The sequence below is a fragment of the Rhodamnia argentea genome, chromosome 9 (genome assembly GCF_020921035.1).
Source record: "Rhodamnia argentea isolate NSW1041297 chromosome 9, ASM2092103v1, whole genome shotgun sequence".
Lineage (NCBI taxonomy): Eukaryota > Viridiplantae > Streptophyta > Magnoliopsida > Myrtales > Myrtaceae > Rhodamnia > Rhodamnia argentea.
In genome coordinates this window covers 2,036,962-2,059,520 of record NC_063158.1, presented here as the reverse complement: position 1 = coordinate 2,059,520, position 22,559 = coordinate 2,036,962, and the positions used below count along the sequence as shown (strand labels likewise).

The window sequence follows — 22,559 nt, the reverse complement described above, 5'->3', positions numbered from 1 at the left end:
CAGTGGCGTTTTCGCCTCTTTTTTCTCTTTCGCTCTTTTCTGTTTTCGTTTTTAGCTTTTCCATTAGTGGGACTGTATTTACTATTTGACTAGGGTACGGTCCAAAAATCATTAAAAAAAAAAATTTGATATCGAGCTTGAGATCGTAGCGACGTTGATGACAAGTAGAGAAGGAAAATCCATGTGATTTTTGGACGAGCGTCATCATGCGGTGGATCTTTAATTGACGTCGAAAATCGCTCGTTTTGAATATTGGAATAGAGTACTATGGGCATCACAAACTTATGGCTTGCGACAATCACATTGGATTGCCAATATGACGGGCATGATTTTCCCAATGGTTACGAAATATAAAGGTGATGATGTTCTGTGCGATAGAATATTTTAATAAACCATACATTCATCTAACGTCTCAAACCTTTAAAATAGTTAGCAGTGATCATACAAAATTTCACATGCTATTGAAATAAGATTCCTTCAATAGGTGGTTGGTTAGGGAAAAGCCTGTGGTCTACACGATCCTATGAGGATAGGGAGTCACCACTGGGGCTAAAGAGAGCTCGGATATGGTGGGGCTCTCGTCTAACTTCTAGGATGGCAATGGAGGATATCGATGAGTCGAATTGCTTACGGAATAGGGAAAACGTTCCTGGATCAATAGGTGAATCTCATGAGGAGGTCTCTATCACGTTTCCAACAAGGAGAGTAACATGCATTGGTCTGCTAAGATCAAGAGAAGCTTAGTATGTGAAAGAAAGTGCTGCTGAGGGAGCGTAGTAGGGTCGGGATATTACACTTATCAAGCAGAGTGCAATTAAGCGGATATCCGAGAACAACTTTGATCGGGGCACGCCAGCAATGGAGGATAGTGGCTTGTTTTGTTGGGCGAGCATTGTCATTCATGTAAGTCCCGAGGGAGTGGCATTAATTTATGAGGAACATAAGGAAGCGATAGAGCAGACCGCAATGAGGGCATTGCGAAATTGGGTGGGGAGAATGTCACGGACCGAATTCTCTCGTACCGTGATGAGCTGAAGAGTGGAGTTTTGTGGCATAAGGACGAAAAGCGAGTGATGCAAAAGGGATAATACAACTAGTCTTAGGAGTGGCATCAAGGCGTTTGTGCTAGGAGTTCTAGGGGGAAATGGTTATACACTGAGGAGCTCCGAAAGCATGGTTGACAACCCATGCACAAATTGGTTGATGCCGCTCTCCTAATGAGGCCGTGGCAAGTCAAAACCAATTACTTTACTGAAGTATTCTATGTATCTCGCTAAAGGGACCTTATACGCAAGTTAAACCGAGTGTGGTACGATCCCGTATGAGAATGTGATTCGCCACAAAAAAGGAATGTTGGCATGATGTTCTCGGCTCACCAGGTGCCACACGTGCTATTCCACAGCCAAGATTCCGTTAGGCACATGACAAATGGTATTAGAGCATGAGGACCTCGGTTCAAAACTTTTTAGGCATCGATTTGCCTTCTTAATGAAATATTTCCATGCCTATTATTAGGGAAAAAAAATAGACTAGACTAAGTGTGACGGGAAATATAGGATATTTAATAAATCACGCTTCATCTATTAACTTAAACTTTTAGAACAACTGGCAGTAATCTCACTAAATTTCACACTAGCGTATAACAATTTATTCCCCTTATTTAACCTCCTTTTTCCGTCATGCTAGTTTGTAAACTTAGTTTATCGACTATTTTCGGCTTTCAATGGCGTCGATTTTATTTCATTGTTGCATGAATCATCGTGCAGTAAGTACATAAGCTACAGTATTTTGCTCAACCTTTTGAGTTATAACTACATATTCGCACTAAGCTAGGAAAGCTTGATGGTGGTTCGACGTACTCTTCATCTTGGTACATTTGGTTCAGTATTTAAAAAGCTTCTTTGTGCGCCAAAGCCCCTTAGGAAAAATTTGTGTTGTTTGGCAACCATTGGGGCTTTGGGAATCCAATTATGAAAATTAGTTAGTTGTCTATTTTGCCGTTAAAACCTTGCTAAAAGTCCAATTTTACGTCTTTTAAAAAAGTAAAGTCCTAGTCCACTGTTCATTTTATTGAGTAAGGGCTGTCGACGAGGTCACATGTAGCCGACGAAGGGCCTATGGAGGGCCGGCAAAGTTGTGCGACCTAGGCGATCGTAGCCTAATGTGGCGCAACCCCTTCGAGGGCCGCCTAAGGTCACGCGACCACAAGTCTCATTGCCCGGGGTCGCACGACCTCGGGTGCCCTTGGGCGACAGCCGCCAAAGCCAAATCTGGCTCGGGGGCGAACCGAACCCTTCATAAAGGCGCTTAAGGGTTTGATTTTTTAAATAAAAAATTTGAGAATCAAAAGTAATGCAACCAAAGACATTCGCAAAATTATTTTTACCAAACACTATTTAATTCAAAGTGATTTTTTAAAGGATTTTTTTACCAAACATCATTTCCATTTTCATAAAGCCCTTTAGGCTAAAGGTATTGGATATCCCCCCAAAGCCTATTCCCAAAATCGAACCAAACGCAGCCTAGTCCATGGAAAGATTTTCTTGTGAAAAAAAGAAAGAAGAAAACGAATCGGCGGAGATCCGAATAGTCCATTCGTTAGAGTTTTATTAATTTCCACTCAAATCCTTCAAGGAAAATTACCCAAAAAACAAGTCTTAATCTTATTATAATTGTACCAATTCAATCCTAAAACCTTTTAAGTTTTGTCAATTAAGTTCATTCAATCAATTTTGACCATAAATTGCTGAAGTGAACGCCGACCGTCCTACGTGGTATGACCGATGCTAATGTGGACGCATTTTAATAGTATTTTGAATTTCTTTCTCTTTTTTATTTTTCCATTTTTCTTTTCTTTTCTTTAATTTTTATTTTTTTCCCCAGGCGAGGGTCGTCGGCCAACCCTCGTTGGCACTAGTGAGGGCTTCACGGCCCTTGTCAATCCTAGGACGAGCACAATTGCAATAGATTTAGGACTCGATTGACAAAAAAAATTAAGGATTTAGGACTGAATTAGCACAATTACAATATGTTTGTGACTGTTTTGATAATTTTCTCCATCCTTCAAGTAAAGCTACCCAACAAATCTTCATCTGCCTGCACTGCCCAAAATTTCAAGGAAATCAATTTTTCCTTGAGAAAAAAACTGAAAATTGGCATTTATGATTTATATTTAATGTAACTATAAACTCGATGATCCTTACCAAAAAAAAAACTATAAACTCGATGATTCATCAAAGACTTCAAGTTCTCACAATGTATTGACATCTCTTTATTGCCGCTGACATGTCATGTTTAGCCTGAATTTTTCCACAAACATCCCCTAGCAAAACTCATGGAGTGAATGCAACATTCATGATTTTCTCAAGCACGCAAAGGTTGCCAGGATTGATTGACGAGCTCAAGCAGATTGCTTTTGAAATCAATAAATGGATGAGCTAGTTCAAACTTGGATAGACATCGAAACACGACTTTGCTTCTCCTTTATTGCTATTGAAAAAACGGAAGTATTTCGTACAACGGTGTTGTTAGAGACTACTTTACGGCGAAATCGCCGCATTGAATGACATATTGGGGAAGGATTCCTTGTAATTTACCCATGCACAATCTGATTCTTTAATTTTTGAAACCAAATAAAGTTAGGGCATTGTGTTTATGATACAACTGTCACAAGAGGGAGAATTGCTCAAAAAGTCTTAAACCTATGAGAATTTGGCCAATTCAGTCGTAAACCTTTTAATTGTGCCAATTAAATCTTAAACATTTTGATAATTTTTCAATTGAGTCATTCCGGCTAATGTTGGCTGGAAATTACAGACGTGGACGTTAGTCGTCCTACGTGGCATAATCAACGCCGACGTGAAACATTTTAAATTTTTTTTTATAGGTAAGGGTTGGCCACCGGTTCGAGCCCGGCTATCGGCTCTCACCCGGTGGCTTACGCCTTGCCAACTATTAGTGGGGGCTTTGCGACCCTCACACACGATTAGCGAGTGCTCGCAGGCCCCCACCCAAGGGCCGGTAGAAGTCTACCGACCTCAACCGATGATCGACAGCCCTTAGGCGGCTCTTAACAATTGAAAAGGAAAAAAAAGTTAATAAAAAATCTAACAAAAAAAAAAATCACGTTAGCGCCGATCATGTCACATAGAGCGGCCGGTGTCCACACACATATGTGACTTCCTATCAAAATGGATCAGAAATGCTAAATTTACAAATTGTTAAAAGGTTTATGACTCAATTAGCATAATAAAATGGTTTAAAACCGAATTGGCCAAAGTACAATAGGTTTATGACTTTTTTTTATAATTTTCCCGCCAAACAGAAGAAAGTGTTTATATTAGGGAGTGGACGACTTGAGGAAATGGAATTACCCTCATGGGTGTGGCTTAGATTTCGTTACCATAATTCTCGTGGAACATTCTAGCGAGTGCTCGGAGGCCCCCACCCAATGGCCGGCAGGAGTCTACCGACCTCAACCGATGATCGACAGCCCTTAGGCGGCTCTTAACAATTGAAAAGGAAAAAAAAGTTAATAAAAAAAATCCAACAAAATTAAAAAAATTAAATCACATCAGCGCCGATCATGCCACATAACACGGCCACGTCCACACACGTCCGTGACTTCCTGTCAAAATGGATCGGAAATACTAAAGTGAAAAATTGTTAAAAGGTTTATGACTCAATTGGCAAAATAAAATGGTTTAAAATCAAATTGGCCAAAGTACAATAGGTTTATGCCTTGTTTTTTTATAATTTTCCCGCCAGAAAGAAGAAAGTGTTTATATTAGGGAGTGGACGACTTGAGGAAGTGGAATTACCCTCATGGTTGTGGCTTAGATTTCGTTGCCATAATTCTCGGACCCAATATCACCATCCCTTGGTGGAAGTTGGTCGTGGAACAACTTCAAAATTGCATATCGGCTTAAACACATTTCTATAATATTTAGGGCTTGGAGACCTAGCTACCAAAAGTCTAAAGATCTCTTAAACACTTTATTTAAGCCCCATAAACAGGTTAAGTATAGGCTTACGATCTAAATTAGTTTACACGCAACTGATAGTACTCGAATATGTGAATCTGAGTATGTGTGGTTGGGTGGATTTTGCACGAAACAATCGCACCAACTTTCACTCGGAAGATAACTTTGGCTGCAATTTTTATGCACACATAGCACTCGCATGCCTTCCAAAAACAATCTAAACCACGCCATCTCCCCTATTTAACAAGACTTTCATTCCTAATCAAATGAAGATAACCTAATGGACCGTTCAACATGCACAAAATATCCAATTACAGACACTTAAATTTTTTTCAATTACCTTAATCCCAATGTATTGCACGTCGAAATCCTTCGACAGAGCTTTCTTGATTATGGGTTCCGGGCTCAAAATGACTATAGCCCAAAAGAGATTGCTAACGTGAGAATCTTTTATCGAACTTAATCTATTCGTTTTCCGAAAAGAAGTTCTTGATCGGTTTTGAACAGAGAGTGTCAAATGCAGTAAATGTCTTTATTAATACAAAAGGCGTGTTACGGACTCTTAATAACCTCGACAACCCAACACATGCAATAGTCGAGGCGTGCAGCAAGCTTCGACACGACTCTGGAATTAAATCAGCGGGGTCGAACAGAAATGTAGGATACAATGCTGGAATTCAATCAACAATCAACAAGACTGGACGAGAGATTGTATGACACAATACCGGAATTGAATTGACGGTATTGGACAAGATGGATGAAGGGTGCAGCATCGGAATTGAATCGACGGCATCGAACCTAGTGAGCGTACGTCGGAATCTAATCGACGACACCCGACTCCGGATATGAAACTCACCGGAATTGAATTGATGACGGGAATCTAGAAAGCTATAGCTAGACTAGGCTAAAGGCTTTAAGAGCTTAGTTGAAAAGATAAGTGTTTTTGTGTTTGTTGTGTGTGTTTGTCTTTGCTACTACGGGGTATTTATAGGCGGATTCTTTGATAACCGTCGAGCGGTTTCTTTCTTCGGCCCCACGCTTTATCCTTTTCCATAAGCCACGTGGATGGCGGTTTCCTAGTCTTCGCGCCCTTTCTTTTTACCTTGTGAGGGTAACCGCTCCGATCGTGGCCCTTCTCCGCGCGCTTTTCTTGTTTTGGAAGGAAATGGCGCCAGAATTTATCCCGACACGTGGCACCTTTTTGATCGGTACATACCTTGCTTCGGTGTTCCTTCTTGTAGCTGATTGTCGCCCCCCTCACGTGCTTGTCACGAGCCCTCTTGGATTTTTTAGGTGTCAACATAATGCCAAGTCCATTACTTAATAGAGAGAAAAAAAAAAGGAAAAAGAAAGCAATTATACACCAAGAGAAGCTTCCATACGAGTCGTTGGGGTCAACCGCACGACAAACACTCGGCTGAATTTTCCTCGTATGGACACGGCGCAAAGCAACTTAGTCAACAGTCGTGCCGTGCGAAGGCCGTGCAGAGACGCGTCGATAATGAAATAACACCAATCATCCACGCCCCAGGAACGCCTCACCCAATCATTTTCCACAAACACTTGGCCGGCAACTCCAACACAAAGTGCCCGCCAGTCGCCGCCGCTGGATATGGCCGAGAAAGAGCAAGCTAGGCCTCTCGCGCCAGCGTCGTACATCACCCGCAGCGACGAAGATCAAGCCCTGTCGGACCACTTCAGGCTCCGCCGGCCCAGCTGCCTCAAGTGCTGCGGCATCGCCGCCGCGCTCTTCCTCATCCTCGCCGTCGTCGCCCTCGTCCTCGTCTTCACCGTCTTCCACGTCGAGGACCCGATCGTCAGGATGAACCGGGTCCAGATCCCCCAGCTCGCCCAGCTGGTCTCCAACGGGACGGCGCTCTCCGGCGCCAACATCACCGCCGTCGCCGACGTCTCCGTCAAGAACCCGAACGCCGCGTCCTTCCGGTACGGCAACTCCACGACGGAGCTGTACTACGGCGGGGAGGTCGTCGGCGAGGGCAGGATCCCCGCGGGCAAGGCGGCGGCGCGGCGCACGCAGCGCGTGAACGTGACGGTGGAGGTGGTGCCGGCGAGGATCGCGAAGGCGCCGAGGCTGAGCAGCGACCTGGCGGCCGGGAACCTGACGATGGAGAGCTACACGAGGATCGACGGCAGAGTAAAGATCTTGAAAATCATAAGGAAACACGTGGTGGTGAGGTTGAACTGCACGATCGCGTACGTGATCGCCAGTGGGGAGATGAAAGAAGAATGCCAACGGCGAGTTTCGTTCTGAAGGTTCTCATCTTTGATCTGAGAATGTTTTTTTTTTTTAATGATTTATTTACGCCCGAATTATTTATAAAACGGTAATTTTTTCTTTTTACTTCTTTGGCGAAATTGAAAAGTAATTAGTATACTTAAAGAAATAATTTCGACCCAAAAAAAAATACTTAACGAAAGAATTACTTTAATGGAAGAAAAATCTGAGTGAAAAATGGAGATAAATTAAAGTAATTAGATTTTCCATTGAGTTAAAAAAAAAAATCTTAGTCGTCCATAAATGGAGGATCCAAGGGCGGCCGGGCCGGCGCCGGCGGTGTCTCTCGATCTCCTACCTCGAATTATTGACATGTGGCTGCCCTTAAAGAAGCTTAAACTTATGGTTAGCCCATCCTTGTCAATTACTTAATGATTGACGTAATTAATGCGAATAAGTCACATATGAATGAAGATTAAGACTTTGGTAGTCACGTTACATGTGAATGACCCGCATCTTTGGAATTTTTTTTTTCTTTTTTGGTCGTAGTATCTTTGGAACTTGATCACCCATCTCTTTTATAATCCAGAATCATGGGTATAAAGATTATGAAGAATCATGAAATACTACGAAAATTTCATGAATCGTTTTAAGTCCACATCTCTAGTTTGTGTAGATAATAGGGATGTGCATCGGTCCTGTCTAAATTGAGGATCGGACCGAACCGAATCGATTGGTTCCGGGTGGTTCTCGGGGTGACAGGTCTGGTTCATGATTTCACATAAGAAATAGGACCGCTCGGACCAACGGACCAAGATATCTTAATATTTTTTATTTCCAAAGCAAACCCTTATTAGTGACTTTTTTTTTTTTTCCTTTTAATGTTGGAAAACTCTCACTCGTAGGGAATATAAGAAATCAAAGAAAAAAAGAAAAAGAAATCATCGCTTCTCGGTTCCACAAACTGGGAACCGATCCTACCCGACAAGGTGGGAATCGATCAACTCTAGAACTGATGACCCCTTAACAAGTAGCTCGATTCAAAACAGGTTTCGCACCTGACTTTTGAAATTTGAAGGGGCGGTCTATAGTTTCAGAGTTTGAAATTTCTCCGGCACCCTCAACGAACTATGTCAATCCCGAGGGTTACCCTGATAATCTTGACTATACTCACTAGATACATATAGCATATCATCCTTACATTGAGAAGAAGAAAAATGTGAAAGACATAATACGATATATCATGGACCGGTACGACGATAAGCAAGAGCGTCGAAAGTCACCATTAAGAAAGCTTCCCGTACAAGGGAAAACAATGGAACATCCCATCCGTTTCTTTCCATGAGAACGGCTGTGATTCTTGCGCTTTACGTATGTTAGGTTTGGGGCGTCGCTCGGTCGAACTAATTAATTTCCGGATTGTGGACTCGTTAACATGCAAAACTTCTTCGGAATAGTGCATTTGCAAGTCAGTCAATTAGAAGACTGATTGGAAGGAGCTTATTACGATGGAAGATGGAGGAAAGCATGGCCATTTACGTTAGATTTCGCAGAGGATTCATTCTAATTGCTTTTGGAATTAGTTACAGTCGATACCCTTTATGGCTGTCGGCTGTCGGCTTCTTTCAAAAAGGGCCTATGCTTCCTCGGTGATTTGCAGACATTGTGGAAAGAAAAGCAAAAATTTCCCGGTCCGGCCCATTGCCAGAAGGAAAGACAATCTTTGACACGTGGCCTCCTTCTGGGCCGAAGAAGAAAAGTATTTCAAATACAAGCCCAGCCCACTAAGATCCACCAGATCCAATAGTACTTCCTTTTTCATTGTTTTCCTTTTTCGCATCACATAATGATGGTGATTTCGTGATCGCCGTCAGCGTGTATTGAGATGTTGTAGCGCATGTCCCAATATAACATCCTCATATCATGTCATTCAGATGTTTTTTTTTTTAGTTAAAAGGAAGATCTCCCTTTCATATCAAAGCGAAATACATAACTTTAAAATAAAAATGAAGACGGATTTATCATAAAATCCAAGCACAATCGGTGTTCAATCACCGAATCTCGCATCATTATCATTGATGAGCATACACCGAAAAATCTCTCTTCGGTAGCTACGGCTTTGTCAAAAGGTAGTGCGTGCCTAGATTCGACGTCCCCAACACCCTCATAACATCCGGACAAATAGGTTGAAAAAAGTACAAAGCGCGTTGTAAACTAAACTTGTACATTTGTGACAAATTTATCCCAAATTAAATTTTGATTCACCAAAAATTTCAAATCTATACACATGGACACATTTACCATCCGTTAGCTTTCGTCAACTTTACCATGATGATAAGTTGAATAACACGTGAGAATAACTGAGTTGATCTAGCAAGTTCACATAGAAATCTATGATACAAACAAATAGATTTCCAGGGCATATCGGGCAGACCTTCTACTAGTGATGGAGTTTGATTCATAGAGCCTAATGATCGAAAAATTATTACCCTTCCTTCGTCAAAAGCACAGGTGAACAGATACACTTACATTTTGACTTGTCAAATCAAGCGAGTTAATGACACGTGTCATCTAGCTCAATAATTCTGGAATGAAATTTAACAAAAATTTGCGAAGGAGAAATGCGTCTCTAAGATTTTGGTGATGAAATTCGTCGAATTCGAGAGAGAACGAACTTTTTTTCGGAGGAAGAATCTTTGCGAGATTGAAGAAAGAGTGGGGAATTGACAAATGATTTCCGGAACGTTGCCTCCAATGGACACACGTGGCTCCACAGGGAGTCGAAGGCACTCATGACGAGCGGGGAGCAGTTTTCCTAATCTTGGATTGGGATGCGATTTTTCCGATCGCGAATTGATCATGGGAGAGAACAATGGGGCATTAGTCCAAAAAGACCCCTTGTAAAAAAGTAACCCCCAGGACTAGGAGACAAGACAAAAGTTAAGCCGCCCAATAGAGAGAGAGAGAGAGAAGGAGAAAGCGTCGCCGCTGGTGAAACTAGGTCTTGGCTCGTAGCCACAAGTTCCCATGCGGACATTAGGATAACCATCTCTTGATTTGAATAATGCTTAGGCTAATTAATTTTGCTTCTTGTACATAAAACAATATACATATATTGTGCATGTTGTCTGTTAAGATTCCGCATGCAATCACGATAAAGTAATGCGTAAAAATTAAAAAAAGAAAACTGAGATACAAAATCTATCATAATTCACCCTCAAACGGATTACATCCAACAGCAAAGAATTTTACTGTAATTTGCACTTTCTCGACTACAAGCTAAAGAGACGATAATATATAATAGTACTTGTTCATACTCTAAAATTCAAATTATAAAAATTCCTCAAAATTCCTGCTGATTGTCGATATTTTTTTCTATCGATGATAGAAAGTATGGAACGCACCGTCGCTATCCATCTAGAGCGAAATTCAAAGAAAAAGGAGCAGATGAGGTAGGGTCCGGTCCAGGTCCAACACCCCGGCACAACAAGACAAACTAAAAATCTCCGAAAGATGATTAGTTGGTCTCGCGAACACGCCACCAGGTAACTGGACGATCACCAGGTATCGGATGATGCATCGCCATCAATTCAATCCTCGATTCTCCAAAGCCACTCTTGGAATCGCGCACCCTCCCCCTCCGCCATTAATACAAAAGAAGAAGGAAAAAAGAGTGCAGCAACAACCATGAGAGAAAGAGAGAGAGAGAGAGAGACGGAGTACAGAGACAGACAGATCCGACAAGTTCTTAAATCTGCGAGACCTCTCTCTCTCTCTCTCTCTCTCTCTCTTCTTGCCTTTCTTCTGTTTTTTTTTTGGTCTCCGTCTTTGCTTTGACGAGCAAGAAAAGCGCGAAAGCGAGAAGTCCTTTTCACTGTTCCGGCTCACACTTTCCCACTTTGCTGACCGGTAAAGACGCCTTTGTTTTCATTAAAAATAGAAACCAGAGAGAGCAGACGAAGACGACTAATTCAATATTATATTCAAGACAGTGATGCTCCAGTCCAGATCACATTTACCGAAATGCAGAACCCATACAAAAGATCCGATACGATTCTCTCTCACTTCCCCCCACCCACTTCATCTCTTCTATCCTTAACCCTAATTCCCCCTTATATTTTCCTGGAAAATTTACAGTCGAGGGAAAAAAAAACACAGACGGTTTGACGGCCGATGGGGGGAAAAACTAATCATTTCCTTAGTCGCGCAACCCCTCCTCGTCTTCCCCCACTCCTTTCATTGGGCAATGATTTCCAACCAACATCGGAAAACCCCGCCCACGCATCATGCATTCGGTTGTCTTATTTTTCGGTTTTTCCTCTTTTTCCCGCGCTTTCTGCCTTCATTTTCCGTCCTCCGACGAGCTTCTGGACGCATCCTTCCGCAGCGGATCGCTCGCTGACCTCGCCAACAGCGACGACTCCGAGTCTAATAAACCTTACCACACCAAATAAGAAAAAGAAACACCCGTCATTCGAATTACTTTCTGCTGCAACATCCTAGAACAAAAATAAACATTGAAAAAAAAAATACAAACAGGGTATGTCTCACATGATATGGTAGTTGTGGTTCAAGTTCTGTTCCTCGCCAAGTTTGATTTTTTCTCAAGTATATGAAACCGTGATTACAGAATAACAATTCCCAAAGAGATGGGTGTGAAAAATTTTCCGTTCCGTTACCTCGCGAGGCATTGAAGGATCTCTTGCAATGCAAGATGGCGCTCTGGATCCCATCCTGCTGTTGCAGCAGCGAATCGTCCCTCCTCGAAGCCGCCGCCAGCGCCGCGGCCTGCCCTCCCGGCGCTGCGGCCTGCCCTCCCGGCGCTGCGGCGACGGCCGACGAGGCCGAGCGGCTCTTCCCAAGGTGCTTGCACACCACCCTCAGCCCTGCCGGGATGCTGCTATTCCCCTGCCCCTGCCCCTGCCTCTGGCTCCTCCCGTGGCCGCCGCTGCGCACCTCCGCTACGGCCGAAGCCTTCGACCGGCTCTTCTCGCCCACCGTCGGGTCAAACACGGCGTGGCCGATCTGCCCGGATAGTCCCAGCCTCTCGCCGTACCGCTTGGAGACGCGAATGTAGAACGGCTTCACCTTCTTCAGATAGCGCCGCATCGCCTCCCTCGCGAAGCGTCTCTCGTCGCCGCTCGCCGCGTCTTCCTCGGAGGCCTGTTTCTGCGGCGGCTTCGCGCCGGAGGCGCTCCTCGAGCTGTTGTCACGAGTGAAGAGAGAGACGAGCGGCACTTCGTCGGCGTTGAACTTCACCGTGAAGAACTTGTTGCTGCTGCTGCTGCTGCTTTGCTTGTTGCTGCTATGTTCTTGAGCTCTCGCTCTCCGTGGCGGCGTTGTGACGGTGAGACACGGCTCTTCCGAGGTCTCTGCTTTCTCTGATTTGTCGAACGTGTTCATGGGCTTCGGCTTTTTGAGGCCCAACATGAAGACGCGAAACTTGGTGGCAGACTTCAGCAGCGAGGAGGCGGCGGCAAACGACGGAGGCTTGGAGGAGTCGGGGTCGGAGGGCTCGATGGGCACGAGCTTCCCTTTGAAGAAGAGGTCGTCGGAGGGAGAGAGAGACGACGCAATGTTGGCGTCCGTGCAGTCGTGGCTCGACCCGGACGACCCAGAAGAGAGCGTGAAGTCGAACTCTCTGTCCACGTCGTCGCCATCCTCGTCGCCACCTCCGCATTCACTGGCACTGTCGTCTTCGTCGTTGCTGGGCTCGTCCTGCTTTCGCCTCTCCTCCTCCTCAGGCTTCTCCTCGTCGTCCTCGTCGTCGGGGACAGGGGCAAACTCCAGGTCGAAGAACGGCCCGTCGTCCCCGCCGTCGTCGTCGTCGTCGGTCTCAGGGGAGGAGTGGGAGACGGCGGAGGCGAAGATGGTGGTGGCCGGGACGGAAGTGGCGCGGGGGTCCCCGCCGCCGCCGCCGCCGCCGCGCCAGTACTTGAGGAGGCTAAAAGCTTCCATGGTCGGGAGAGCCAGAATAAGCAGACGGGAGGGCGAAAAAGGGAAGGTGGGGGAGGTGGAAAAATCTTCTATGTTGGGGGGGGCGCTCGGCCCTTTAGAGACGTTAAGGAGAGAGTAACAGAGAGTGAATGGAAGAAAGGCAGGTAAAAGGAAGGGGGAGGGGGGGGAAGTTGAGGTAGAGGGTAAATCAATGGTGGGTTTTGCAGTTGCAGAGAGCTCAGAAGAGAGACAGAGAGAGAGAGAGAAGAGAGAGAGAGTGTGTGTTTGGAGGGATGTGGGGTTGCAGAGAAGTCATGTGAAAGAGCAGTGTGGAAGTCAGATTCAACAGGGACACGACATTGAATGCTATTCTTCTCCTTCTCCTTCTTTTTCTCAAACTTGTTTTCACTCGCTCTCCCACTTTACCCGATTTCACGGACAAGTGAAAAAAAAAAGAGTCTTGACGGATCCTAAATTCATGTAACCCTCGGTCGAATCGAAACTTAACTATCTGAATCAGTAAGTATAGAGTGTGTGTTGCGCCATTTGAGCAAGCATTCCGTTTTCGTGCATTCTTTCTACACATGTCTACCAACACATCGCCTTGGACACTATTCGCTAGTTTAGCTGTCATTTCTTGGCGCAATTTTGTGCAAACATCCTATGGTTTTCTACTGAAGGTTTCTTTAATCTGCCCGACCGTCTTCCCACCACCACATTTGGCTATCTCCATCCCTCACCTCTGAGAACCCGAGCTTGGCTGCTGCGGCTGAGCCTCAGACATCATATGTGAGGTCCAGGGCTCCAATGGCCCCCCAGCCCGAGAACCGGATTGGAAAGCCCTTGGCTGTTGGATTACAATCGAAAGCGAAAAGCCTTCGGCCATCCAGATTCTTAAAAGTTTTCTTAAGCGTAGAATCTCGTGACTGTAAAGAATATCATCTCAAGTGAAAGCTTTCAGCCGCTCAAATCCCGAAAACACTTTACTATATGTTCCACGGTTGAAAGCCTTCGCAGGAACCCGACGGTTTGTCATGAACGTAACATGGAGTGGAAGTTTTTAGCCACCTAAATCCTAAAAAAAAAAAAAACAAGATCTCTAAGTTTTCCATGATTGAAAGCCTTTAGCCTTGGGATCACAATGTAGAGCAAAAGCCTCACGCCACACAAATACTAAAAATGGTGAGCAGAGTTTCAAGTTCCGTACAGATTTCACCCGAAACCTACTCGTCGGAATATGTTCCTCATTTTTTCGGAACCCGGAACCTACCCCGCATATTCTGAAAATTGAAACCTACCCCGCATACTCATGTTGGAATTACATGGCATCCAAGAAATAAACAGCTCCATGTTTGTCACATCGGTATCTTGCTAAAAAAAAGCCGATCAAATCCTGGTTTAGAGAGTCATTCGGCAAAAAAAAAAAAAAATTAGGAAGTTCGGTGCATTTGACAAGTGAAACAAAAGTTCCAGTCATTCAATTTAAAAATTCACTAAATTTCAGTACAAAGTTTAACTCGATTTGGTCTTGTTTATATTGGTAGCAAGTATTTTAATGTCAATATGCAAGGACAAATAGGCAGTAACTACCCAGAAAGAGAGACAACTCGGTAGCTGGACGAATCATCTACTTAAATAGGGAGCATAAGACATAGATAGGATGTTCATAATTTCGTTGGTGAGGCATTCACAAGGGCCTCGCAAGTACAACCCATAACCCTAAAATCTTCAATGCTCTCTCTCTCTCTCTCTCTCTCTCTCTCTCTAGCTGACGCTAACGCTGCAATAACTCAATGCAAAATTAAGCACCATGAAAGGTCGAGTCGCGAAGAAAGTTAGGAGAATGAAATAAATATAGAATCTACTCTTGAGGGTAGCTCATTTAAATTTTGCACTCCGTTTGTTTAAACGCGTATGTGTACATCTTTCTTTGAGGAGAATTTCAACAAGGGTGTGAAGTTGAGTCGTTTATTTAAAAAAAGAAGAAGCAAAGATCACTCGGGGCATTCGATGAGATGAGATCGTGTGTTGTGGACCGTAAAAATGAATGGAGCGGCTTAGGAAATTGATAATCGAGAAGAGAGAAAGAGAATGAGCAAGTCTTCGATTGGGCACCTTCCCGGGAGGTCACCCATCCTAAGAGTGCTATTACCCGAGCACGCTTAACTTTAAAGTTTCAAAACTAACCGTTGCCGTTACGTCAAAAAGAACATCTATGAGTTAATTCCAGTTTTCATATATATTCCAAAATCACTCTCGTCCTATTAGCCGCTAGATAAAGAACCTAAAAAGGATTGGAATAATTGGAGTAAGCAATCACAACTCGGTGAGTAGTAAATCCAGGGCGTCACAATATATGGTGTCAAAGGGACCCCCTCTAGTAGATGTATGATTCGGGAACGAATCACGTGGAAGCTAATGGACCTGTAACAACCCGATCCGATAAGGGCGGGGAGTGGTTGTCGAGGTCAAAAGGTCTAGACAAGGAGTGGCTCCTGGTAAGCCTCTAGAATGGCGAAGGGAACAAAAATGAATTGAATCATGCACCAATTAAGGGGAAAGCGATTTTGGAATATATATGTGAAAGTTAAAATTAACTCACAGTGGAATTAACTCACGGAGGCGCTTTTTGACGTAATGGCGACGGTTAGTTTTGGAACTCCAAAGTTAAGCATACTCAATTGGGAGCACTTTCAAGATGGGCGACCTCCTGGTAAAGGGTACCCACCCGTACGCTTAAGGACAAAACCGATAACCCGATAAAGGCGCTCGCTTTCCTTTTCTATGCTATCACCGTATTGTTAGTCAAGCCGGACTCTATTGACTGAGGCTCGAAGGTAGCCGTCGCGCCGGTAGAATTCCGACGTCACGGTGTTGAGGCCGAAGGCGTCGAACCAATATAGTGTGCAAGGCTTCATTGAGGCGGCCAAAATGGCAAACACTAGTGATGAGTGCTTTGAAGGTGCTCTTGCGGAGAAGTCACGACTGAGGCAAAGAGAGGGTGCAGAGTATTAGGATTCTGCGCACAAATCACAACGAAGTAAAGCTTAAAAAAGCGAGAAAGAAAAATTGAGACACGAAATTTTATCCCGATTCATCCTTAACTAGAGCTACGTCTACCGGAGGATTTCGGTATAATTAGTATCTCGCACTTCTCGTTATATCATTTAATTACAAACGAAAAAAAGTATATATAATAGTAGTTATTCATGGGCTCAAGTCCAAACTACTAATGAAAAATTATGGGCTCAAATTATAAAATTCCTCTGGTGTCCAAAGAGCGCCGACCTCTTGAGAATCCAACTGGCGTGGCTCCCCCGGACCCTCGTAATTTCCTATCGATGGGGAATATGAATTACTTCTCAATACGAAAGAGGTCGTCGAAGGCCGAGTCGGAGGTCTCGGCGTGAGGTTGAAGAAGGAAGAAAAAAGAAAAAAGAAAGAAAATAAAACATGGAGAAAGAGAGAGAAAGGAAGAAAGAAAAGTAAACCGAAAGGTTTTGAGATGAAAATGCCCGACTATATTAATTAAGATTTGACTAGTAAGTGAGCTTGGGGCCTTATTTGAGACTTAATTTGCCACTTCAAACCCTTATTCGACACGAATTCCACTTCGAGCCCTTTTTTTAAAAGTTACTTTCACTTCAGTCCATTGTTTGAAACTCTATCTTTTCTTTTTGATATCGCCAAGATGCTCATAACTCTCTGAGCACCCCGAAATCCTCATTGGATACGGCAATATTTCCATTCCTATAATTAACGAAGACACGTGAGTGTATGTTTGTCGGGTGCCCCCAAAAGAATGCGTGAGTACAATAATTCGATTCCCAATCAGGAGAAGGAAGCACGTTTGTCACATGAGCAATCTCTCTGTATAGATGCATAATTGTACAAGATGGAGCTCTACAACAAGGGTAGAAGGACTCATAAGGGCCGACAACGACATAATGTAATGCTGCTACGATCGTTAAAAAAAAATAAGTGTTTCGTGCTTGTTTTTCTCTGCCCACCTTTCCTCAAGGCTATGCATATTACCCCATTCGAAAAGCAAAGTCAAAAGCCCCACTTGACCAAGAAAGATAGGTGGGCTGCTTGAGAAGCTAAAAGTGATTTATATTCACTTTGGCACAAAAGAGAACATGCGTTCGCTCCTAATAGAATGCTATGAATCTCAAATAGATGGGCACGCAAGTAAAATCGCGAGAGATCATCACCATTGGCTAAAAGTCAATATAAGTCGCGTTTTAAGTACCTTCTAAGTTGACAGTTTATCGAGTTGTAGTGTATGATCGGACCATTTATATATGAACAATCAAAATTTAAAATGGACGTCAAGACGTCACGTGATACAGATCGCGGTGATTAACTAGCACATGCAGCCGCGTAAATCCTTTTCGGGCCTTTCAATTTGTCATTCTGAGCTGTGCTTTTTGTTTTTTACTGGTACATGAAATGAAAAAACTGAGTAATACAACAATTATAGGGAAGTATCAAGGCGAAAATTAGGGGTGATTGGTTCGGATCTGGTTCGGTCCTACTAAGGAACCACAAACCGAACGGATTCTCAATTTCGGGGGCCGAGAACTGGACCGGACCAATCGATAGGGTCGGTTTTCCAAGCGGTCCAATAAAACCGATAAATTATTATTGGTGAGGGTGAGCAACACGAATTAATTTTAATGTATCAGTTAAACTTAGGTTTGCATTTAAGAAATGAAAAACTCGGTAGATTATTTAGTTTACATTTAATATAAAAAAAATAATAATTGGTCCAATCATTGCGATTCGATTCCACCTAGAATCTAGAACTTGACCGAAAATCACAAGTCCCAATTTTATGGAACCAAGAATTGGACCGAACCAGTCGATTCCCGATTCGGTTAGTCCGTTTTGCTTATCCCTACTGAAAATGATCGTGATGATAGTGATAGCAACAAAAAAAAAAAATGGCGTTTATTCTGCCACTAGCGCTCTCTTTCAAGGACACGAAGTGGGCGACATTCTTCATCTCTTTCCTGACTTTCTCAACCCTTTTTTCTTGTCGAACATACCAACGAACAAGGCTGTCTGTAAGGTGGATTCTTTTACTCTTTTTCGAGGAATTCTTTGTTTAAGCTTTATTCTTAAACACTTATTTAACTTAGGCACAATTATATTTAGCTTAAAGATGTTGCTTTCTACTCATACTTTATTTCTTCTCCTTTGAAATGCTACACCATGCATCAATCAAAGCCACCCATTCGTTTGGTCGTGGTTACTGATCAACTGATCATGTATCGGTGGGCACAAACTTAATCCACTGGCCCTGTGGATTCTCCATGCACCCGGAATCATCGTCCGCGCAGATGCACTTCCTGGTCAAAATCACGGAAGATTCATTCGACTTCTTGTCCAAGCAGAGGTGATTCCCACGTCCATCCGTGGCAGCCACTTGAAGATTCGAATTGGAGATCAGTCTCCAAGCGCTCAGCCGGCTCGAGCAGTCGATGGAAAGTGTCGCCGGGAGCCCGTCGGCTACGGCTTCAAGGCAAAGAGGAGTGCCCATCAGCCTGATCGGGCCGCCATCTCGGTCGTGGCTCCACCTGCTCCGACGTTGGCACTCAGCTGCGCCGATTTTGCGGTTGTTATTTGCTCGGATGCAGCGGCCGCTTTGAGGGTGGTACATAATGTAGGACAGCGATGAATTGGAGCTCGGATCTGTCCAAAGAAGAGTTCCGGCAAAATATTCAGGTACGTGACTGTTATGGTCACAAAAATTTCATGATCAAGTCCTTAAGAAAAAGTTCAGCGCTTCCAATGGATTTTAGTCACCAAATGCTACCATAGCTAGAGAAGAAACTAAAAAGAGTACCTAGCCCATTTAAGAAAATGCTTCATCCCATACAATGCTCCGCTCGACGTCTCGCTAAATCTCAACCGTCGATTAACATCTCGTTTTTATAGATAAACAGTTGAGATCTATTAAGACATCGAAGGGAACACTATAAAGACGAAGGGTTCGCAACCACTTTTACATATTTAATCAAGAAACCATACCTTGAATCATCGTGCGCATCGGTTGAAACCTCTCCTTAAACTTTGGGTTTCGGAGCCCATCCCAATCAAAATCGAGCACCCCGAAGGTCTCGTCAAGCCCGACAACCCCTTCCCGGTAGTAATAGCTCCCCCGCAATGTCCACAAGGCCCGGTCCAAGTCCTTCCCCGTGGCGTATCCCATGAAGCGGCTCAAGAACCGGTCGTCGGCCCGGCTTTTCCCACTGCGGTCGAACCCGAACTCGCTCGAGAACAGTGGGACCGCCCCGGGCCCGCTCGCGAGGAACCCGGCTTGGTCGTCCATCCTCTGCACGCCGTTGGCGCAGACACGGTCCACGGGCTTGACCTCCCGGACTTTCCGGTCCCCACCGAAGGAGTACCAATGGGCTTCGTAGACCGGTTTGTGGTTCAAGTCCGGGCCCATGGGCCTCTTCTTCAGGAAGCTGAGATCGGAGGCCCAAGTTAGGCCCGAGACGATCACCAACACATTCGGGTTGGCCTGGTGAACCTTGGTCGCCCCAATGCGAATGTACGGGTACCGGTCGTGCTCGTTTTGACGTGAGCCGCGGAGTTCATTTCGCGGGCTCGGTCCCACCACCTAAAATTGAAAAATAAGAGGAAAAAATCAGAAAAAAAAATTGTCAAAAAAGTTATAAATCTATTACACTTAATCAATTTGCCTTTCACTTTGGATAATGAGCCAGGATAATGGTTTGTTTTCCTTTATTTGGTGATATGTGATGAGAGATATTTTCTGGTAGTTGGGTCTTATTTGAAAATGATTTTAATTTCATGACTTTATCCGATGAAAAAAAAATCAAAATTTTAAATGATTCTTTTTAATTTTTTATATATTATGGTACTTGATATTTGATTTTTTTTATTTTACAAGAAAAAGAAGAAGAAAAATAAAAAGATTAAAAAAAATACAAGAATACAAAATATAAAAATAAAAAAAATATATAAAGTATTATAAAATTCGAGATAAGCAATTCCGGTTGGTGTTTTTCATCTTTATAGATTTTAGGAATTTACTTTCTTAATTTTATAAATGAGTTTTCCGTTGATCGGAAAGTATTCTCCGTTGACTAAATCAATCTCGGCGAATCAAATGGGTGAAATCCGAAAAATACTTTCACTCAAACAAACGCATCCTAAATTGATGACGTGGACCTCGAAACCTTTTAACGATTTGTCAATTTAAGCATTTCGATCAATTTTGGTCAGAAATTGATGATGCGGACGTCGAAACCCATTTGTCAATTTATGCTGCTCAACACAGACACTCTCTCGTTGACCCTCTCTCGTTGGTGGCACCATGATTGACAATTGGACGGTCGGGGCAATGGTCGGCTGGGCACGCCCGAACCCAATCGAGAGATTCTCCACCAACCCTCGTATCTTTAGGCTGTCCCCATTACGCAAGAGACAATATTCGGAGTCAAAATGGGAAAAAAATATAACAACTTTATTTGCTAGCATATTTTGTGAGAAACATTCACTATTTATATCGCGGTTCGTAGATTCCGTTCGAGATTATCTCGAAAAATCGGTTTTCTTTTTCGTCTCACCGATGTCGGCTGTCGCGTGATATGAGTTCGATAATTAATTTCCGACCAAAAAAATGTCAATATCGATAGTTTCAATGTTAGTCCAATTTTATTTTTTCGATTTTAGAAAAATTGTTCGAAGAGTGATAAACATATTGTATTTTTTTTTTGTCATCCGGTCCTAAACCCTTTTAATTTTATCGATTGAGTCATACTCATTTTCATGTTTTGTCAATTGAGTCAATCATACCAATTTTGACCCGAAATGGCTGATATGGACGCCAGCCGTCCTATGTGGCTCGACCGGCTTTGATGTGGACAATCGGTGTCTCACCGGCTACTTCTAGAATAAAAAAAAAGTACAGAGCAAAGAAAAGACGGTCCCTCGCCAGCCACATCCAAAAAAAAAAAAAAGACAAGAAAAGAAAATGAAAAGACAAAAAAAATGATCTAAAATGTGATAAAAAATTATCAACGTCATCGCCAATCGTGCATGTAGAATGGCCTGTGTTCACGTAAGCTAATTTCGGTCAAAAAATTGGCGCAATGGACTCAATTAGCAAAGCGTAAAAAAGTTTAAAACTCAATTGACAAAATTTTTGACAAAAAAAATTGGCAAAATTAAAAAAATTAGAACTGGATTGGTAAAAATGTAATAGATTGAAGATTTTTTTTTGGACAATTTTCCGATCCATAATTGATATGTTCCATCACTAGAAGGCGGTTTCATTAGGGACGCACCTGGCCCTTCCCATGGAAGTGCTCGGCCACGGCGACGAGCCCTCTCAGCCACTCTTGAGGATCAAAATATTCATCTCCGAAGAAGCCATTCCCGTCATCGTAAGGACAACACCACATGGGCTTGCTCACATGGTTGTCCAGCACCACCATCACCCCTTGCTTCCCAAGCTCATCCACCACCGCCGCGTACGCCTCCACATGCGTCATGCTCAACACTAGAGGGTTGTTCCTAGCCACCCCGCCTTTGGCCTTCGCCAGCCCGAGGGTGTCGAGGGTCTCCCCGACGGGCCGCTCGCCGAGGCTCGGCCGAGTGAACATGTAGGTGGCCCAAGTGAGGCGCACGCAGTTGAACCGTAGCCTCCGGATCTCGGCCACGATGTCGCCCATGGGCTTCTTGTCGAGGCCCTCCGCGAGCATCGGCTCCAGGTGGGCGGCCCAGTTGACGCACGCGAGCTTCGCGCGCCTCCCCGTGGTTGCGTCGACAATCCACCTCCCGTCGGTCGAGAGCGGGAGCGGGGAAGTGATGCTTGTGAAGAGGACTAGGAGGAGACAGAGGACGAGAGGGGCCCGTGAAGATGATATTGGCATTTTAAATGTTGAGGGAAAGAGTGGGAGCGTGGAATCAAATATATGGCCCAGAGAATCAACAAGAAATGGAGAGTGTTGATGCTCCACTGACATACAGCAGACCATGACCATATATAGCACGAGGCTTGTAGCCATAGATCATACATAGTGCCCCGACAAGTAAGTTCATTTCTTGGATTTTGATTGCACACGACTCTTAACTTAGGCGGAGACATTCCCTTTTACTCACGAATGTCACCCTTGTCAACTGTCGGCACACTCATCATGTCGGCTATGTCGGCTTGATTGGTGCGTTTCGTTCAGCTTTCTCGAGGGACTTTGATTACAAAGAAAGCACTCAAGAGATTACAACATTGGGCGACAATCCTAAAAGTAGTGGATGAACTTGCCAAATGGTTTGGAACCGAAGATTTTGACAAATCACCAAGTCAGACCTGAAGCCACTCAACTCTTTTTTCCAAGGTCTTCACTAGATCATTCATCAGTGAGTTG

The 22,559-nt window shown here is 43.8% G+C and overlaps 3 protein-coding genes across 4 annotated transcripts; 1 reads left to right on the top strand and 2 right to left on the bottom strand.

Moving 5' to 3' along the window:
• Positions 1-6,313: 6,313 nt before the first annotated feature.
• LOC115740907 lies at positions 6,314-7,377 on the top strand. Its single transcript, XM_030674558.2, has one exon. It carries the CDS (start codon positions 6,595-6,597, stop codon positions 7,252-7,254), a length of 660 nt encoding a protein of 219 aa, XP_030530418.1. The 5' UTR covers positions 6,314-6,594; the 3' UTR covers positions 7,255-7,377.
• A 3,795-nt stretch (positions 7,378-11,172) lies between these two features.
• Positions 11,173-13,490, bottom strand: LOC115740914 (probable membrane-associated kinase regulator 2). Of its 2 annotated transcripts, none has more exons than XM_030674565.2 (2): positions 11,898-13,490; positions 11,173-11,646 (listed from the first exon to the last, which is right to left on the bottom strand). In XM_030674565.2, exons 1-2 carry the CDS (start codon positions 13,174-13,176, stop codon positions 11,561-11,563), a joined length of 1,365 nt encoding a protein of 454 aa, XP_030530425.1. In that variant the 5' UTR covers positions 13,177-13,490; the 3' UTR covers positions 11,173-11,560. The 2 variants fall into 2 exon arrangements, with proteins under 2 accessions (XP_030530425.1, XP_030530424.1); XM_030674564.2 differs by having other exon boundaries at positions 11,173-11,655; positions 11,898-13,486.
• A 4,737-nt stretch (positions 13,491-18,227) lies between these two features.
• Positions 18,228-22,140, bottom strand: LOC115740865 (glycosyl hydrolase 5 family protein-like). Its single transcript, XM_030674496.2, has 3 exons — positions 21,480-22,140; positions 19,192-19,786; positions 18,228-18,852 (listed from the first exon to the last, which is right to left on the bottom strand). The coding sequence occupies exons 1-3, from the start codon at positions 22,065-22,067 to the stop codon at positions 18,425-18,427; spliced, it is 1,611 nt and encodes a 536-aa protein (XP_030530356.2). The 5' UTR covers positions 22,068-22,140; the 3' UTR covers positions 18,228-18,424.
• Positions 22,141-22,559: the final 419 nt, after the last annotated feature.

Coding starts and splice junctions, on each gene's coding strand:
- LOC115740907 (XM_030674558.2), top strand. CDS start 6,595: ATGGCCGAGAAAGAGCAAGCTAGGCCTCTCGCGCCAGCGTCGTACATC.
- LOC115740914 (XM_030674564.2), bottom strand. CDS start 13,176: ATGGAAGCTTTTAGCCTCCTCAAGTACTGGCGCGGCGGCGGCGGCGGC. Junction 11,656..11,897: donor ATCCTTCAATGCCTCGCGAG/GTAACGGAACGG, acceptor TGGTGTGGTAAG/GTTTATTAGACTCGGAGTCG.
- LOC115740865 (XM_030674496.2), bottom strand. CDS start 22,067: ATGCCAATATCATCTTCACGGGCCCCTCTCGTCCTCTGTCTCCTCCTA. Junction 19,787..21,479: donor ACTTCCATGGGAAGGGCCAG/GTGCGTCCCTAA, acceptor TTTCAATTTTAG/GTGGTGGGACCGAGCCCGCG. Junction 18,853..19,191: donor GATGCGCACGATGATTCAAG/GTATGGTTTCTT, acceptor TTCTTTGGACAG/ATCCGAGCTCCAATTCATCG.